We start from the raw sequence: 18,701 nt of genomic DNA on the forward strand, positions 1-18,701 counted from the left end.
TTGTGTTATTTCCTTTTGTCTACCTTTTATTTGTTTATCATTTCCCATATTAGCATAGCTTCTCATTTTTGCAATATACATTCACATTTCAGTTGTATTTATGTTCTTATCAGCCTGCCACACAATGGACTTGTATATGCCTTCATGATTGGATTGAATGATATAATTTGGAATATTAACAACAGCTATATTAAATTGGAACATATTCAAAAAAAAAGATTCCTTTCCTTTCTTTAGCTCCATTCTGTACTCTTCCATCAATTCACAATAATTTATTTCATTTTGGGATATCCCTGATTAAAGCACTCAAGATTATCTATTCTTTTTTCATTTTTCTTTTTATTTGTAATAATTAACAGAATTATAATGCCAACTCTCACTTTCTCTGTTGTTGAGTAATGTGATGTATTGTGTCTTGTATTTTAACTGAGAATTCCTTAGATTCCACAACTTCTTAGATTAGAATTAAGAAGGACTTTAGAAATCATCTAGTTCAACCCCCTTATTTTACAAAAGAAGAAACTGAGACCTAGAGTCGTAAAGTGATTTGCCCAAGATTGCATAGCTAATAACACAGCTGACTCCACTTTTCTTTCTACTGCAATTGTCAGTCTTAGGGCTTTGAATGAGATTCCAAAGTTTGAAATTCCTTTTTAAATAGAGAATGTCTATTGTTTTATTTTGCCAAATCAATAAGTCTTATACATAGAAGGATAATTTAATGCTCATCATCTTTAAAAAATGAAGAGAACTTTGGAATTTATTATTTTTGAACTTAACTGCTCTATTAATATTCAAAGATGACTGAAGTGGTAAAGTGTATACCTATTGCCCCCAATAAAATCTTTGATTACATTTAGTGTAAGAAAAGTTGGAACTATAGTTTGTGGGCTTATTTATGTAACTGTAAAATGAAGCTTTTTTGTCATAATATTTTGATGCATTTTTATGGTACAACCATAATGGTTTTTAATAGAAAAAGTCTGTAGATTTGATCCTAAATATAATCTATCTCTGTCCTATCTGTTGTAATCTATATCTGAGACATTTGTAAAGATCACCTAAAAACACATTTCCATGAATATGAGATTTATTAGAATTAACTATAATTGGTTCTGAAATGGAAAAAAGAAGAGGGACCTTGTTTTGTCTTGTTTTCTAATGGAAATTTCTAATGGAAATATTTTTTTAAAAGTTAGGATTGGAGGTATAATTAAAATAAAATACAGAGTATTTCAAAAGGCATGGTATGTTTCATTAGCTTTAAATTGCACTAAAACTTTTGGGATATTGTGCCCTACAGGCTTCTTATAGTATTCTGTGAAACTCATTTCACATAATTAAAGCCTTATTTCAAACAGTTTTAAATTTATGAACACTAAACTTACATATGATATATACATATAAGCAGTTGACAAGCTCATTCAGTGCCTCTGTTCTTCATGATGACAACTTTAGGAATAAGTAGATTTAAGAGAGGTACTTTCTTTTACCTATAGAATTGTGGAGAAGTACCTCTTCTTGTGAAGTAACAAGTTAGCAAGTAACTATTTCCCAAGTGTATCTCTATTACTCGAGTTAAGGTAGATGTGTTCCTACTAAATCTAGTTGGAAATCAATGAATTTTCCCATAGTCATGATACGTCATTGAAATTGTTTGTTATGAGTTAAATGACTTTCGTGGGCTGACCTGGAAACCTAATCATCATATTTTCCCGTAAATCTTTTCTACAGAAACAAATGTGTTCTAGTTACAGAGAGATGATGTTCCTGACTGTTATCAATAACACCTTCACATCGTTTTTCTTTGTGAATAATGACATATATTTATGAGACACATTGTTAGGTTTGCTTAGGGCTATAATCTATTACTTAAAACAGAATTTTCTTCTGAACCTTACAGGGAAGAAAAATAAATTGCAATTTTATTGTTAATATATGCTTCTTTAACTTTTAAGAAAACAGACCCATTTTTAAATACTTAGTAAAGGCATTTATTGTGGGGGTAGGTGTGGAGATAGATATGGTATTAGTGGCAGTAGTAGTAGCAGTAGCAGTGATGGTGGTAGTACTAGTAGCAGCAGGAGCAGCAATAATAGTACTAGCAGTATTCACTGTTACTCAGCATAAAGAGTAATATCCTACAGTTCCATTTTGGTTTTGGTCCTGTGGATATCTTGATTATAAATGCTATATTTCAGCTAACATTAGATGTTCTATTCATCCATGTTATAGTGTCATGGCTAAAATAATTCTCATATTCTAGGAAACACAAGGCTTGCCATCTTGCTAAGATGACATTGTTAAGACATTATGATCTGGGATGTTAATGTACTATATAATTAATGTATTAGTTGACTAGGATTTCATGAAAGTAGGTCACCTGCTGTTCACCCAACAGAAATTAATGCAGAAGATTATTGGAGTGATTGCTTGATGACTGTCCAACCTCAGAAGTTTCAAAAAATTCTTTTAAAAAATACATATTAATATTTATATAGATTTTTAAGGCTTAAATTATAATTTTAATTCTAGAGTGAAAAAAAAGATTACTTATATAGTATGGGATAAAATTTTATTTAAACTTTCCAGTAGCTCTCTTTCAAGTATAATTACAACTCATCAAGTTATGGAAAGAGTTTTTCATTACAAATCTAAATAGTTTTGTTTATATTATAAAGAAATTTAAGTGACCAAATTCTTATCTTCCCTTTTCCTCTTCTCCTTTCTTTCTCTGTCAGAAAGATCTTTGTGATATACCTAAAGTTTAGTTGTAAATTTTTCTCATCTCATACTATCTCTTGATATTATAAAGAAAATGACCAATTTAAAAGAGATTTTGTGGGAAAGGGATGAATAGGAAAACTATTCACCTGCCACAAGATAAATATTTCAATCACAACTCTTGAATAATATAATCTATTAAATTTTAGAGGAACTAATTATCAGTGTCAGTGAAGGGAGTATAATGACCATTAAAACTTCGACCTTGAAGTATTAAGCAGAAGCAATTAAGCAGTACTATTGGTGTCATCTGAACTTAACAACATTTCCCTCCTTGAAATAGTCAAACTCATGCATATGAGTCTTCTCATCCCTTGATGCTTCAAAGTGTCATTCCTATACCCCTATAGGGTTTCACCTAGTGTTCTAGATCTTTAACATTATAAGAGTATTTGTGGAATTCAAAAGTTATCAAGTCCTTGTTTCTTAATATATAACTAACTCTTTTCCTTTTTCAGTATGCATCTCTTTCATGATAACTTTTCCTCTTTTTGCCCACTATGCCTCTCCATCACCCTTTGGATGACCTGAAATTTTGATTCTTTATAGATTATAATATTTCAAGATTCACAGTCACATATTATTATTGGAAGATGTCATTAAAATTTAATTTATGATTCCTTTTAAAAAGGAATTTAGGGTTATGACGTTGATACTTCTTATTTCTTTTTTTAAAGTACCCTAACCATCTCTAAAGAGCATTTTCAAGGCAGATATAAATCTTATGGAAAATATGTAGAGAACATAAAAATAACTTTGAAAACTAATTTACTTTTATCCTGATATGGGCATTGAATTTTTTTCTCTTTCTATGACAGAGACAGATGTCATTATGCTTTACAGAAGACAGAAATGTTCAGGCATGCCTTGGATATATTTCATGTTTATTTTTAATTTTAAAATGAGATATAAAATTTTTATTGGGCAGTGTTGCAAATTTGCAAAGGCAAATAAATACTTGTTGAAAAATAATGCTGAACTTAAACACTACAGCATGTAGTTTTGGTAAATGAAGTATTGTTGAGAATTAACCTGTCTCCAGGATAGGACTACCGGTCAGTAAAGCATTATTAATGCTTATATAATCTGGCTTGATTGTCCTTGACTCTGGTCTTTTTTCTGGGAATTCCTCCTAATCCTGATTCTGGAACCAAATAGGTAGGCAGTAATTCATTTCAACTCAACCAGCCTCTGGTATGTACAAGTCATTGTCCTGTCTTGAAAACAGAAAGGCAGTACAAACCCCTAGCCTCAAGGAGGTAGTATCTAAGCTGAGCTTTGAAGGAAGATCAGATTTTCTTGAGATGGAATTAGAGAAAGAGAACATTAATTGGGAACAAGGGAGAGGGGTTATATCCATAGAGGGGACATCTTATTGGAAGGTAAAGGTTGGGAGAAGGAATTCAGTAGCTCTGTTTGACTAAATATGGTTTACGAATGGGAGTAAGTAAAGTGAAATCATGCTCAAAAGGTAGCTAAGAGCCAGATAGTGAAGTATCATAAATGCTAAGATAAAAAGTTTGTATTTTATCCTGTTGTTGTTTGTTCTCCATTCTCAAAGAGGACAATCGCATCAGGAAATCAATGCCATATCATACAAGTGAGTTGGATTTAAATGAGGGAAGGCTGTGTTTCTCCTCCAGTCTCACTTTCTCCTCCAGAACCATCTGGGTCCAGTGACAAGTTATAGAACAAGATGATTGGAGATGGCCCTGGATGAACTTCATAAGCTAAAGTTTCTAACAAGTCTAACTAAGGCTTAAGGCTGGGTAAGAAATGAAATAGAAAATAGCCTTTTTTACCTAGTTCATACACACATATATATGCATACATACCATGACATGGGAAGACTCTCAGGGTTTCTGGTCAAAAAAATTGCTATTTACATTCACTCTGAGCCATCAGGGCCTACACAGTAATCAATTGGAACTTGACTTAGGACATTTTGTGGGCCAATCAGTGAGATCTCGAGTGATTAGAGTATGAGGCATGCTCATTAAGAAAGAAATCTTGCCAAGATATCTTGGGAGGTTTCAGGATTAAGAGAGAGGAAGGAAGGAACAAGAAAGAAAAAGGAGTAAGGTAAATGTTTTAATTTCCTTTATTGCAGTTGAAATCAGATATTTTGTGAGATCAAAAAATCTAAATGTCTTCCTTGGCTCGAGTCTCATCCTACACATATCCATTTAGTTTCCAAATCCTGTTATTTGTAACTACAGCATTGTTGACATATATCTTTTCTGTTCACTGAATGGTCACACCTCTAGTTCAAACTTTCATCCTTTTTCTGCTGGATCATTGCAGTAGCCTACTGTTTTGGCTAGAAACACTGAGGATCTTCCCCTTCCAGATTGACTTTTTTTTTTTTTGACTAGGTAAAAGAGGCCATTCTCTGCCTCATTTATTACCTAGCCTTAATTACTGGTTAGACATTGCCTCAGTCAAACTGAGACTTGTTAAAGGCCTTAGCTTTAAAAGGCCAAAATATCCCACTGCATCCATTTCCAGTTGTATAGTTTGCCACTAGACCTAGATGGCTCTGGAGGAGAAAGTGAGGCTAGTGACTTTGCATAGCCGTCCCTCACTTAAATTCAGTTCATTTGCATGTCATGACATCCGTTCCCTGATCTTGTGGTCATCTTCATGATGGAGAATGAAAGACAAACAACAATAGCCTCCTAATTAATCCCCCTGTCTCATGTTTCTTCTCAGTCCAATTCATCTTCTTTACAACTTTCCTAAAGTATAAATAAGGCTGACCCCATTTGTTCAATAAACTCTAGTGGCTATGAACTTAAACACATAATATAAACTACTTCATTTGCCATTGAAAGCTCTTCCCATCCTGATCCCTTATTTTTCTAATTCTTTATTCACTCTGTAATTTAGTCATATTGGTCTATTTACTGCCCCTCACACATGATCCTTCATCACCCATCTCCATACTTTCACACTGACAGTCCCCTAGAATGTTCTTCTTTTTTACTTCTATCTTTCAAAATCTCTGGCTTCCTTCAAGATACAGATCCATCTCCAACTTTTGCACTAAACCTTTCCCATTTTCCTGACTTCTGGTGCCTTCCCAACGTAACTTTGTACCTACTTTGTATGTATCTTTGTATATGCATGTGTTTTCAATGCGATGCTAGCTCCTTGAAGGCAGAGACTGTTTGCATTTTTTCTTTGTGCCTGGCCCTCTATACAGTGCCTGGCACATTTAAATACTTGTTGATTGTTGAACTTTTGGTATTCAGTGGATCTGTGAATTTTATTGGAAATGCTTCCCTCTAATGATGTAAACATTCTGTGTTTCTTGTCCACCTTCACATAGGCCCTATATTAAGGAGATTCCCATTGTACTTGTGACTTTCTTCAACATTAGAGGCACTAATTACCTTAGGCCTTCTGTCCACTTATTCTTTCTTATATGATCTTGCCTTCTCTTGTCATAGCCATCCTAGGTAATGTCTTTAGACCACTTCTAACATTTTAGCTGCTTTTAGTAAGATGCCTCAACTCTTTGTGTCTAGCATACATCTTTTTGTTGCATTTTAGTATATTTTTAGCCCTTTGCCTTCAAGAAAAATGTGTTTTTAGTGTATTTCTTTTTAAACCTTTTTAGGTAGATATGGACAAAAATGGTGAAATGCGACTTATAGAACTGGATGAATCCTTCAAAAGTGAACATACTGTTTTTGTAACCCCACCTGAGATCCCACATCTACCCACTGGTGAAGAACACCCTTTACAATACAGGTATTTGATAAATAAGATGTATAATTCAAAAGAGAAGTATCTGTATCTAGTAGTTTACATCAATAAAAAGGGAAAGGGTGGGACAGGATCTTTAATTTTCATTATAGCTCTATAATCTATGAGCCTATGTACTGTGGTATTTTAAAAAGCTAAAACATTATAAATATTAATATTTGTAGATAGTAGGCAAATTTATCACAAATCATTAAACAAATCAGACCTATACCTAAACAACTTTATTTTCTATTTGTTTGTTTTTGGTGTGATGTTTTGTTTCATTGGGTTTTTTGCACAGTACCACAAGTTGGGGAAAGTCTTTTCCATCATACCTATGTATAATCAGTTATCCCCTCAAATGTTGACAGAGTTCTGTTAGACAGAAATTTATATAATTCTATTTCAAGAAAATCTTAAACTTTTTTGGTTTTTATTCCATTAAAGGTAATTTTTAAAAGATTAATCAAATTCTGTGGCCTTTGGAAAGATTTTATGAAATTTTATGTTATTGTAGGCTTAATTCTGTATCTTTAATTTAAGACTATAAACTTTCAAAAAATTTTCTTTGTTTTAATTGAAATCTATGCTAATGAATTTGACCCTGATAAATAGTTCACTAAGTGCTTTAAATACATTCTTAAGCTTCTAATACACAGTTAATTTAAGGTGATTTTTTTAATTTGTTGATTGATTTGGAAATTTTAGAAAATAGCAATATATTTTAGAAATTTTTATAACTCAAGATGGTGGAGAATAGGTCAAAATTCAGCTAAATTCTCCCAACATTCCTCTCTGAACAAATTTAAAAGAACATCTCAAATCAAATTTTGGAATGGCAGAGCCAAAAAAAGGTTCAGAGGGAGACATTTTTCCAACCTAAGACAATTCAGGAAATTCACAGGAAAGGTGTATACTACTGGGGTGTGTGCAGGCCCACAGCTTGAGAACAGCACCAGCACTGGGCCTTGGCAGAGGCTTCAACTACATTAGCAACACCTTTGGGAACTCTCAATAAGAGGAGAGGAATAGGGGGTGCAGCTAAGTAGTGCAGTAGATAGAGCACTGAGCTTGAAGGCACTGGCTAGGAGGACCTGAGGTCAAATATGGCCTCAGTTATGTGATTCTAGGCAATTCATTTAATCCTAATTGCCTCCAAAGAAAAAAAAGAAAGATCCTATGCTGTCATAGGGTGTAACTTGCATTGACTGACAATTTGACTGCACACAAGCAATTTTGGGTTGCCATTCAATTGGGTAGAGAGGAGCACTAGCAATCAGTTATAAGGGACCAGAGAGGAGTGGGCCACAGTTCCAGGACAAAGAGGAGGAGTAATAGCACTTATGGTTGCAGGAGAGCAAGGGATCTTCTTGAGTAAAGATATAATCAGGGAAATTATATTATACTAAAAGATTCCAAGTAATATCAAAAATTATTAACTTCAAGTTTCTCTGATAAAAACCTCATTTCTCAAATATATCAGGTTCTTTATAGAACACAACTTCATTAAACTCCTTTTCTCATTGTTTCTATTTCCTGTTGGTCTTTCTTTAGCTAAGTGAATTTCGCATTCAGTAGCAAACAGTGGTTATAAATTACTTTGGTAATAATCTTACTAATTTAAGATTTTAAGATATTAAACTATTTTGAAGATTTTAAATGGGATGTATCGTCAAATAGTAAAGGAAGCCAAGTTGTTCTTCAGTGTGAACGGAAGAATATTTTTTATATTTCTCCTTCCCAAGTGTTCACTCTCTTTATGTCCTGCTTCTTTCTTGTTTTTCAAGTAATTCAGACTTTCCTACTTAGACTTTTTCAATGTAGACTAATAGATAGGTTTCGGGACACTGAGGGAGGCAGACAGACTCCAAGTACCTTGCCAACCATCATGAGGTTTCTTAGTCTTGCATGGGATTTGAACTTAGATCTTCTGACTTTAAGATCAGCATCCTGTGCACTATGTCCCACTGCCCCTGATAGAATACAAGTCAACAATATCGATTCCTAGTCAAGCAGTGAGTGTTCATATAACCTGTAGGTATCGTGTATTTCTGCATACAGTATTTAACAAGAGATTTTTCCCCCCGTCTTGTAACAGTTATAATGGATTTCCTGTCCTGAAGATAGATTTATTTGAAAGGCCAGAGGGATTTCTACAAACACAAAATAATAAACTGGCCTCAAAAAACAGTAGTCCTAATAGCCCTTCAACAATGTTCAGAAGAACTAAACAGGTAATTTGAAAATTGTTTACTTTTTATCATCATCATACTTTAATTCTTTTGCACCCTCTAGTCTATCACTCCTAACAGAGTGTTACATCCTAGAACACTGAATAACTATTACAATTCAGATCTTTTGCAGCTCATTTTAAAAGATTATCCAATTATTTTATTATATTATAATTTTATTTTAATAAAAATTTATATTTTATTTTAATTTAATAATTAATTGAATATAATTAATTATATTTAATAAAATTATATTAAAATTTTATTTTAATAATTAAAAATTCTTTTAATAAAATGAAATTATTTTATTTCAATTTATTTTATTGGTTTGAAGTATATATAAAATCTATCAGTTATTATTTTAACATGTTTTAATTATTCAGAAGTTTTTGTAGTGGTAGGATTTGTTATAATAAAATTTGACTTATAATTTATAATTATGACAATAATCATGTGAATAAGGATATTTAAGTGCATATAAGTTCATTAATGAAAATTTGTGGTTTCTTAGGAAATCAAGTCAGCCCATAAAATAGCAAAGAGGTATTCCTCCATCCCTCAGATGTGGTCCAGATGTCTGTTACGTCATTGTTATGGCCTATGGTTTATTTGCCTCCCAGCATATGTGAAAGTATGCCATTCAAAAGTCAGAGCTCTGAAAACAGCATATGACGTACTTCGAAAAATGCATTCTAAAAAGATTGATCCTCCTGATGAGGTAATTTTTAAGTCTCACAAAATCCATTGCTTCCTTCTAAAATTGCACATAGGCCTCTAATTCAGTGTACCTTTTAACTTAACTGTTTCAGGTCTGCTATCGGGTTCTTATGCAGCTGTGTGGCCAGTATGGTCAGCCTGTTCTTGCAGTACGAGTACTTTTTGAAATGAAAAAAGCTGGTGTTCACCCCAATGCCATTACTTATGGTTATTATAATAAGGTAATTAATTTGGTTTATTATAGCAATGGAAGAGTTATATTTTTTTTGATAATTATGATGCTCGAATTTCAGTGCTATTGATAAAACTGCAAGAAGTTCTTAAAACACTTAATTGAAAATGTACTTTTAAAATAAATAGCATTTCTTTATTTTCTATTCTTTTTTTGGAGGGAGAAAGAGATGCAAGAGGAAGGAAGGGGAGCAAAGGGGAGGAAGATGTGTATTTAGTGGAGCTTTTATAATTGATAATTTCTATCTATTGTGTTTAATTAATAGGCTGTTTTAGAAAGTACCTGGCCTTCAAGCAGTCGAAGTGGTTACTTTCTGTGGACTAAAATAAGAAATGTTGTTTTAGGAATAGCACAATTCAAAAAAGTTTTGAGAAAAAATGCTCATCTATCACATGCTCCTCTCTCAGGTAAATAAAGTGGTTTTACAATTTTTTTTTCATGAAATGACTTGTTATAATTTTGAATTCTAATAAGTGTTTAAATTCACAATACTGAATATTTTGCTAGTTTTGGTTGTCTCATATAAAGTCTTAGCACATTATATTCTAATCCTTTAAAAGTAATTGATCTTCTTGACATTGCTTAAATTTCAATCTTGGGTTACTTAATTTAAACAAATACATAATTTATATGTTTGCTTTATGCTGAATACATTTTTACTAAATAGATGCAAAGTTTCAGATTTTTTCATATAGAACTCAATAGATTGCCACCATAAGTAAGCAAGTAAAAATCAACAGACTAATGGGTATTTGGGGGGTATATCTCCTTGAGTGGTAAAATGCTATCATATTGTGTTCTTAAGCAGATGGCAGTGACCTGGATGCTGTTAGTCATGGCAGCATGGATAGTTGTAATGACACAAACACTGTGGAGCAGGCACCCTTCAACACTGAGTTAATCAAAGTAGATTCTACTGATGATAGATCTAGTACAGGTTTGTGTGTGTATATGTATATATGTATTATGGCATATAGTTTAAACAGGATTTGATAGACTGTCTTATTCCTGTTTTGAATGTTCTCTTTTAACTTGATATGATGTTAAGCAGATACTTATGACACGTATTGTTCTATTAAAATACTGGTTAAGATCTTATTTAACATTGCCTAGATTCCAAAGTTCATTAGCTATTTGAGTTCTTCCATTATTTTTAATAGAATAAAATGTTAGAAAGCTACTAAAGCAGCTTTATTTAAACATCTTAGTATATTAAAATATAATTAGTTCCAGAAGCACATAGATCCCTTGAGCTTATGATCTCCTTTGACAAGTATATTCTTTAAAAAAAAAAATCTTAATTATTTGAAAAACTATAAGGCTAAAAAAATTATAGCATCTTAGTACTGAAGAATTGCATTAATTTCACCATAATATAAGAAACTTATATACAGATATTCTCTTAAGTAGTATTGACTGATAGGATATATGGAGTAAAGGAATTAGTGAATCAACTTGTTCTTTACATATTGCATTTTTTAAAAATTAGATATAACAGTTAAAAACAATGTAATGGCAATGTATTCATGATACACAGAAATTATGAATTGAGAGATACAAAATTTGATTAAAAAAAAACAAAACTTACAAGCTGCTTTACTTGCAACAGAGAACATTTTTTTGGTTTATTTCTTTTGATGTTCATTTTTAGGAGAAATTGTTATAGGCAAATCATGATGAAATATGATATCCATGTTTTTAGCTTTTTCTTGGCAAGTTTTATTTCTTTTTTATTATTATTTTTTTTTATTTCTTTTTTTTTTTTTTTATTTAATAGCCTTTTATTTACAGGATAACTTTACAGCATTAACAACTGCCAAACCTCTTGTTCCAATTTTTCACCTCTTACCCCCCCCACCCCCTCCCCTAGATGACAGGATGACCAGTAGATGTTAAATATATTAAAATATAAATTAGATACACAATAAGTATACCCGACCAAAACGTTATTGGCAAGTTTTATTTCTTGAATAATTCAGTGAGAGCTTGCACAACTCAAGATGCAATTTTTAAAAAAATGTGATTAAAACCATATCATTTAAAAGAGAAGGTTTTATTAAAATTCTTTTTCTAAATTTTAAGAACTATTTATGGATTAGAATTATATTTACATTAAAAACATATAAGTCCAGTATTAGAACAAATATAACCAATATGAAAAAATGAAACACCTGACATGATCAATTCTATGATAGGATAATGTTTTAGCATGTAATTTCAGTGTATTACTTGAGCTTTTTCTTCTTTATTCCAATATAATTACATTTCTAAAAAAAATATATATGGGCTTGGTTTTTGGTTGGTTTTTTTTTTTTTTTAGCTGAAACTTTAATGAGTTCATCAGTTATGCAAAACCAATCCAAAATCCTTTTCCTGGTGTTTTAGATAATAGATTTATGCTAATATATTCAATCAGCTTTTAGTTATCTTTAAGTGGGTTTTCTACTTTTCATATTCTCTTTGTCCTGGGCTTCATGGTATTAAGGGTAGAGCTGATGAAAGAAACACTCAACTACCTCCCATTAGTAGGGATAAGAAAGGAGTTGGCAGTACAGTGATTTTGTTTGAAATGTATCCAGAAATTTATATGCAAATCTATTTAAGCACTATATGACCACATGATATGGGTTTGGGAGTTGTGTGTGTGTGTGTGTGTGTGTGTGTGTGTGTGTGTGTGTGTGTGTGGAGAGGGTGGGGGGGAAGGTGAGGTGAAGGCAAATATGGGGGCCACTGAACAAGCAAATGCAATGAAGAGTGTATAACAGATAATAACTGATAAATTATAGATCTTTATGGGCTTTTTTTGGTGATAAATGTAAGTTTTATTGCTTTTGTTTTTTGTTTAAATTTAATGATAAATTTCTTTTTAAAATATATTCATTTATGTACCACATTACTAATAATTTTACTTGTCACTATGAAGGATTTCAAAAAATAGGACATAATTATTGTTCTTAAGTTTTAAAATATTTCTGTCTTTCCAGGGGGTCAGTCAGATCTTGGATATAATTCATTATCTAAAGATGAAGTTAGAAGAGGTGACACATCTACCCAAAACTTAGAGGAAGAAAAAGAGGACAAGAAAGAGAGTGATTGTAGTTCTTGTAAGTGTTTTAAGTATTAATATGTAAAATTACCTACTCTTTATGTGGTTGGAACAATTTACAGGTGTTCAAAGTATATTGTGCTTTCTGGTAACTTTATATTCATTGAAAAAGATAAGTGACCTCTGATATAAAATATTCTATTTTATTTTTATCCCTGCCTAGGTCCCTGACTGGTCAAGATATTTGCATCATTGTGCATCCTCATAATAAGGAAAATTGGACTTAGCATAAAAGCGATAACTATTTTACCACATGAATATATGCAGTTAGTGACTTTTAAGAAGTCTTTCCATGTAGCACATTATTACAATGAACTCTAAGAGACCTAAATTCTCTTGATGTAGTATTATTGTATCGTACTGAACATTTCTTGAAATAGCAAACTTTCAGCTGGAGATTGAAAACTTTTGTTACAGAATGTTTTAAAATAGGCTTTGGTCCATAATGAAAGAAAAAGATAATACTTCACACACAGAGGGGGAAATTTTCTTTAAGAGGAGTGTGTGTGTGTGTGTGTGTGTGTGTGTGTGTGTGTGTGTGTGTGTGTGTGTAAAACACGTAAGGTATTGGTTATCTTATTTTTCTTTGTATTCTTATGTGTCCCAAAGTCCACAAAGCTTTTTAATGCCTTGTGCTTTATATGTAGATTACATATATTGATATAACCCTTACTTTCTCCTGAAAGTTTGGGAACAGTAGAATAATTCCAAGTCTGTAACTGAAGAAATAGTCCTTGAGGCTTTACAGAAATTTAGCAGTTTAAAAACAACTAGAACAAGCCTTCTTTATACTTCCTTAAGTACTTTTTTCTCTCCCATTTTTAGTGTCAAAAAAATTTTTAATGAAATTTTCCCTTTCTCTACACAGTGTCTGAGAATGAGAGTGCAAAAGGAAGTGCTGATTGCCTTCCTAAGCTCAATTATCAAAATACAGACGATATAAATCCTACATCTAGTATAGTTCGCCTCAGTGGTATGATTAGCCATGCAGATGAAATATCAGGTGGAAGCACAGGTAAGCTATATATTGCATTCTTATTCTTTGCATGATAAACCAAATTTATATCTATGATGTAAATTATATTAACCAAAAATGCCATTATATCTATAAATTGCTTAGCACAGTGTTTGGTAGATAACAAGCACTATATAAATGCTAGTGATGATGGTGATGGTTATGATGTCATCATCAATGTCTATTTGTGATGTTTGACATTATGGTCAAGTGACTTGTGCACTATACTACAAACCAACAGTTATTGAATTACTCTTTTCTAACTTGTCATATACCCAAACTCCATCCAATGTTGACATTGTTGCTATTTTTGACAGAGAAACATTAGGAACTCTAAAGGGTAGCAAGCTGGCTCTTATTAAAAATTAAGCTTAGTTACATAATTTCATCAGTTAGAAAAATGCAAGTATTCAATTTTATGCCTAAATTCTGTCTTTATCTATCCAGTGGCAATAATACAATATCTGCTAGTTGAGGTATAGTAATAAGACTTGGTGGTTTTTCTCTTTAAAATGCTTTTATACAATAAGATTTTGGGTTGGCTACAAGGTATTAAATTATTTGCTGAGGTCAACTCTAAACAACTATCTCCTATGTCAGGGTGCTTGTGATTTGAGTCAATTTAGAGTAGACCAACATCTGTAGCATTAAGGATTCTTGAAACTTTATGGTAATACCATAATGTAATAAGATGAAACTTGCATTATAGGTTTATAGATAGATCGAGAAACTTGAGTTGAGTTTGGTTCCCTTCTCAAAGTTACACTCTTCCCAGGAGAGGCAAGTTATAGAACCTGACTCTGCTGACTCACAGCCTCAGGTTCCTAGAGAGTCTAGTCAGCAAGACATAGTAAGAGTTGATCTTGGCGTCAAGAAAATCTAAAATCAACCTTTGGTGCTGGCTATATGATTTTTGAGCCAATCACTTAACCGCATCCTCACCAATAAAAGGGTTGGAGTTGACTTTTGTAGTCTCGTGGAACTCTAAATTTATGATCCTTCTACAGGATCACTTATGGGTTTAGTAGGCACAGGACTTTTTTTTTTTTCGATGGAATAATGTAACTATACATTTTTATTTCTTAGATCAGCTTAGTTTTAGTTCTGTTTATAAACAATAATATATATTTTGGGGAACTATCTTAAGTAATGTTTCTTTATATAAATACTAGCTACAATTTTATGGAATATCCTTTTTTTTGAAAAACTATTCTACATCCTCTGCTATCAGGTAAAAGGTATGATTATTTCTCTGAGAATGCTTGTTGGGAAATTTTTTTTAAGCTTTTTGTTTTCAAAATATATGCATAAATAGTTTTCAACATTCATCCTTGCACCCTTGTAAAACCTTCTAAAATTTTTCTCTCTCCCTTTTCCTTACCCCCCCCACTTAGACAACAAATAATCCAATATATGTTAAATATGTGCAATTCTTCTATATGTAGGAAATATTATTATTTAACATTATCAAAGTTTTATGTTGACTTTATGAAAATGCTTCATTGACAAATCAAGTCCTTTCTGATCATTATATTTCCCCTCCTCTTAATTTGTTTGTTTCTATCGAAGGTACCATTATTCTTATAGTCACTCAATTTATAATCTTTAACTCATCTTCATTTCATTGCCCCAGTTTCATTTAATTACTTTTATACTTTATAATAAAGGATGGCTCTTGTGGAATGGGCAGGAAACAAAAAATAAAAACAAAAAATAGCAATACAAATCAATTTTCTAAAATGTCAAACAAAGGAGTTTATACTTTTTCCTAGAAGAAGTTAGATGCCTCTAGAGAAGGATTTCTTAATCTCTCAAGGAGTACATGGATAGACTTCAGTTGATCCATGAACATGGATAGAAAAAAAAATCACATTTTCATTTTCACTAACCTCAAACTGAAATTTAGCATTTCCTGGGATTATAAACATTAAAAAAAATTCTGAGAATATTCCAGAAAACTTCCAGAAAGTGGTTTAGGGTACAAAAAAAAAATGTTAATAATTTCTAACCTCAAATTTGTGGAGCATAGAATTAGTGTGCTCAGACTTGTGCTTTAAGAATATCATTGTGAGGGGCAGCTAGGTAGCCCAGTGGATAGAGCACCAGCCCTGAAGTCAGGAAAACACGAGTTCAAATCTGGTCTTAGACACTTAACACTTCCTAGCTGTATGACCCTGGGCAAGTCATTTAACCTCATTTGCTTCAGCCAAAAAAAAAAAAAAAAAAAAAAAAAGAATATCATTGTGGCAGCTTTTGGAAAGGTGGATTGGAAAGAAAATAAGAATTCATTTCTTGGCTATTTCAGTATTCAAGGAGATAAGTGATGAAGTCCTGAACCAGGGAAGTTGACTAAATAAGTAGAGATAGAGATTCATGCAAGAGATGTTGGAAATAGAATTCACAAGACTTGTCAACTGATTGAAAGGTTGAGGAGGGGAAAGGTGAGGGACACTGAAGAATTGAGAATTGTGAACTTTAGTTACTGAAAGTCTGATAATGGCCCCAACAAGGAAATAGGAACAATGAAAAAGCTGAGAAGATAAAAATAAATGAAGGAAAAGTTAGTTTCAAGTCTCATAATTAAAGTTATCCTTGGTATTTTTTACTGAACTATAGAACTTTCTCTAAGGTTTAACCCTTTTCTCCCTATAACCTAATTTCTCTCTGGCAAATATCCTGCCCATCCCAAGATTTTTTTTTTTTTTTTTTGTTATAGGATTTCCCTAATTCACCCATCTGGAAGTTCAGGGACACCATACCAATGCCAAATTTAGTGTAGACATTTTTGTTTTGTTGGCCCAAGCTATCTGTTACCAGTTAATATTTCTTTAACTATTTATGTCTGCTTTTGTTACTCTAAAAAATTATTTCTATACATTTATATTCATATAGTTCCTATGAGTATGTTGGTAGGTATGCTTTCAAGTATGTTATGCATTCTTTATTTTATCTCTTCTTTTTGAGTTTTGTTGATAACACAGAAAGGTTGATGACTTATATATAGGCTTTTGTTTTTCAATATCCTGCAATTTTGCTAGTCATTGTTTCAATTAATTTTTAGTTGACTTTCTAAGTAAGCCATCTTTTTGTTAGCAAAAGGCAGCAGTATTATTTTTGATTGTATTCCCTCAATTTCTTTTTCATGTTTTATTGCTATAGTTAGCATTTTTAGCATTATATCAAATAATAATGATTACAGGGGCCTTACTAACTTGACTTCTGATCTTATTGGAAAAAACCCTTGTTTATCATTAATATCATTAATATATAATGCTAATTTTTGGTATTAGATAAATACTACTTACTTTGCTGAAGAAAGGTTCATTTATTTCTATTTTTTGTAGTGATGTTTTTTCCATTTCACCAAATTTAATTTTTAAGGAAATTTTTTTTCACTCAACTTTTATGCTTCTTTTTCTAAGCTGTTAGTTTTTTCCCCAAAATTTTCATAACTCTCCTGATTTCTTTTCCCCATTTTTCTTCTATCTCTCTTTTAAGATCTATTTTGAACTCTTCCAAAAGAGCCTTTTGAGCTAGAGACCAGTTTTTTATTCCTCTTTGAGGCTTTACCTGAAAATATTTTGCTTTTGCTGTTCCTTTCTGGGTTTGTGTTCTGATCTTCCCTGTTTCCATAGTAGCTCTGTATAATCAGAGCTCTTTTTTGCTTTTTTTTTTTTTTTTTTTTTTTTTTTTTTTTTTTTTTTTTTTTGCTAATTTTTGCTCCTAGGGCACAGGGGATATTGTCCTAAACTTCTTCTGCAACTGGACAACTGAATACTCTGGGGCTTTCCCACTGCATTGGGTAATCCTGGCCAAATCTTGCCTTTTATGTTAAAGTTTAGGGGATCACAACTTGCTTTCTGAACCAGGAAATAGTAGCCAATGCTTCTGTATTTTGGTTAAGTACCTTTTTGCACTGGACCTGCATTGGTCCACTTTTCTCCCTACCCAATTGAGACATACTTTTCCTGAAGTCTTTCCAACATATGTTAAACTGGAAAATTATTACACTCCAAATGTTTGTGGGTTCTGTTACTCCAAACTCCATTTGGAAATTCTGAGGGAAGTTGGGGAGAGCTCAGACAATATCCTGTCTACTCTCCACCATGTTGGCTCCACCCGATTTTTTTAACAGAAATATATATTTTATTTTGTCAATAGCATTTATAATCATTCACTAAGACTGTCCTTGGTTCTCTTCTCTTCTATCTCTACTCTCTTTCCGTTGATGATCTAATTAGTTCCTATAATAAAAATTTTTTAAATGTCTGTGCAAACATTCCAAGTAAAGCCAGTTATAGTGTCTCTATTGAACTCTTAATTTCACGTTTCCAACTACTTGCTGCACATATCCATTTAGATGTTCTATAGACACCTGAAAATCATTATGTCTAAAATAAGCTGTATTTTTCCCAAACCCCTCCATTCTCTTCACTTTACTATTTCTGTCGGGCTTACCATCATCCTAACAGTCACCCATGGCTGCAATCATGGACTTTTCCTTGCTTTTTCTTTCCTTCATCTCTCATAATCTATCATTTGACAATATTATTCATTATTTTATCTTCAATACATTTTTACACAGCATCTGCTAAAAATTCAAATTTTTTATTACTTTTCACTCGAAATATTTCAATAGCCAACTAATTTGTCTCTCTGCTTATAGTCTCTCTTTTCTCCAATCATCTATCAAGTTGATATCCCCCAAATTCAGATTAATCAATCAATCAACAAATCTACCGATAGAAAGAAGGAAACAACCTCTACTTGCAATAAGCTTCAATTCTAATGGGAGAAACAAGTTCATCTAAAAACACATACAGCATAAATATAAAGTTAGTAAAGACACACATATGTAGATATAAT

General features: G+C 32.2%; 1 protein-coding gene across 11 annotated transcripts in view; it reads left to right on the forward strand.

The window, feature by feature from the left end:
• Positions 1–18,701, forward strand: part of DENND4A (DENN domain containing 4A) — a 131,270-nt gene that overhangs the window by 87,638 nt on the left and 24,931 nt on the right. For 7 of the 11 annotated variants that reach the window (XM_031955344.1, XM_031955348.1, XM_031955350.1 and 4 more), the window contains exons 16-23: positions 6,407–6,540; positions 8,633–8,768; positions 9,277–9,483; positions 9,575–9,703; positions 9,980–10,121; positions 10,520–10,651; positions 12,699–12,818; positions 13,689–13,835. In XM_031955344.1, coding sequence (XP_031811204.1) covers positions 6,407–6,540; positions 8,633–8,768; positions 9,277–9,483; positions 9,575–9,703; positions 9,980–10,121; positions 10,520–10,651; positions 12,699–12,818; positions 13,689–13,835 — 1,147 coding nt within the window. The remainder of the gene's footprint in view (positions 1–6,406; positions 6,541–8,632; positions 8,769–9,276; positions 9,484–9,574; positions 9,704–9,979; positions 10,122–10,519; positions 10,652–12,698; positions 12,819–13,688; positions 13,836–18,701) is intronic. The other 4 variants (XM_031955349.1, XM_031955352.1, XM_031955353.1 and 1 more) reach the window with 2 other exon arrangements.

Source organism: Sarcophilus harrisii, chromosome 2 (assembly GCF_902635505.1).
Source record: "Sarcophilus harrisii chromosome 2, mSarHar1.11, whole genome shotgun sequence".
Classification (NCBI taxonomy): Eukaryota; Metazoa; Chordata; class Mammalia; order Dasyuromorphia; family Dasyuridae; genus Sarcophilus; species Sarcophilus harrisii.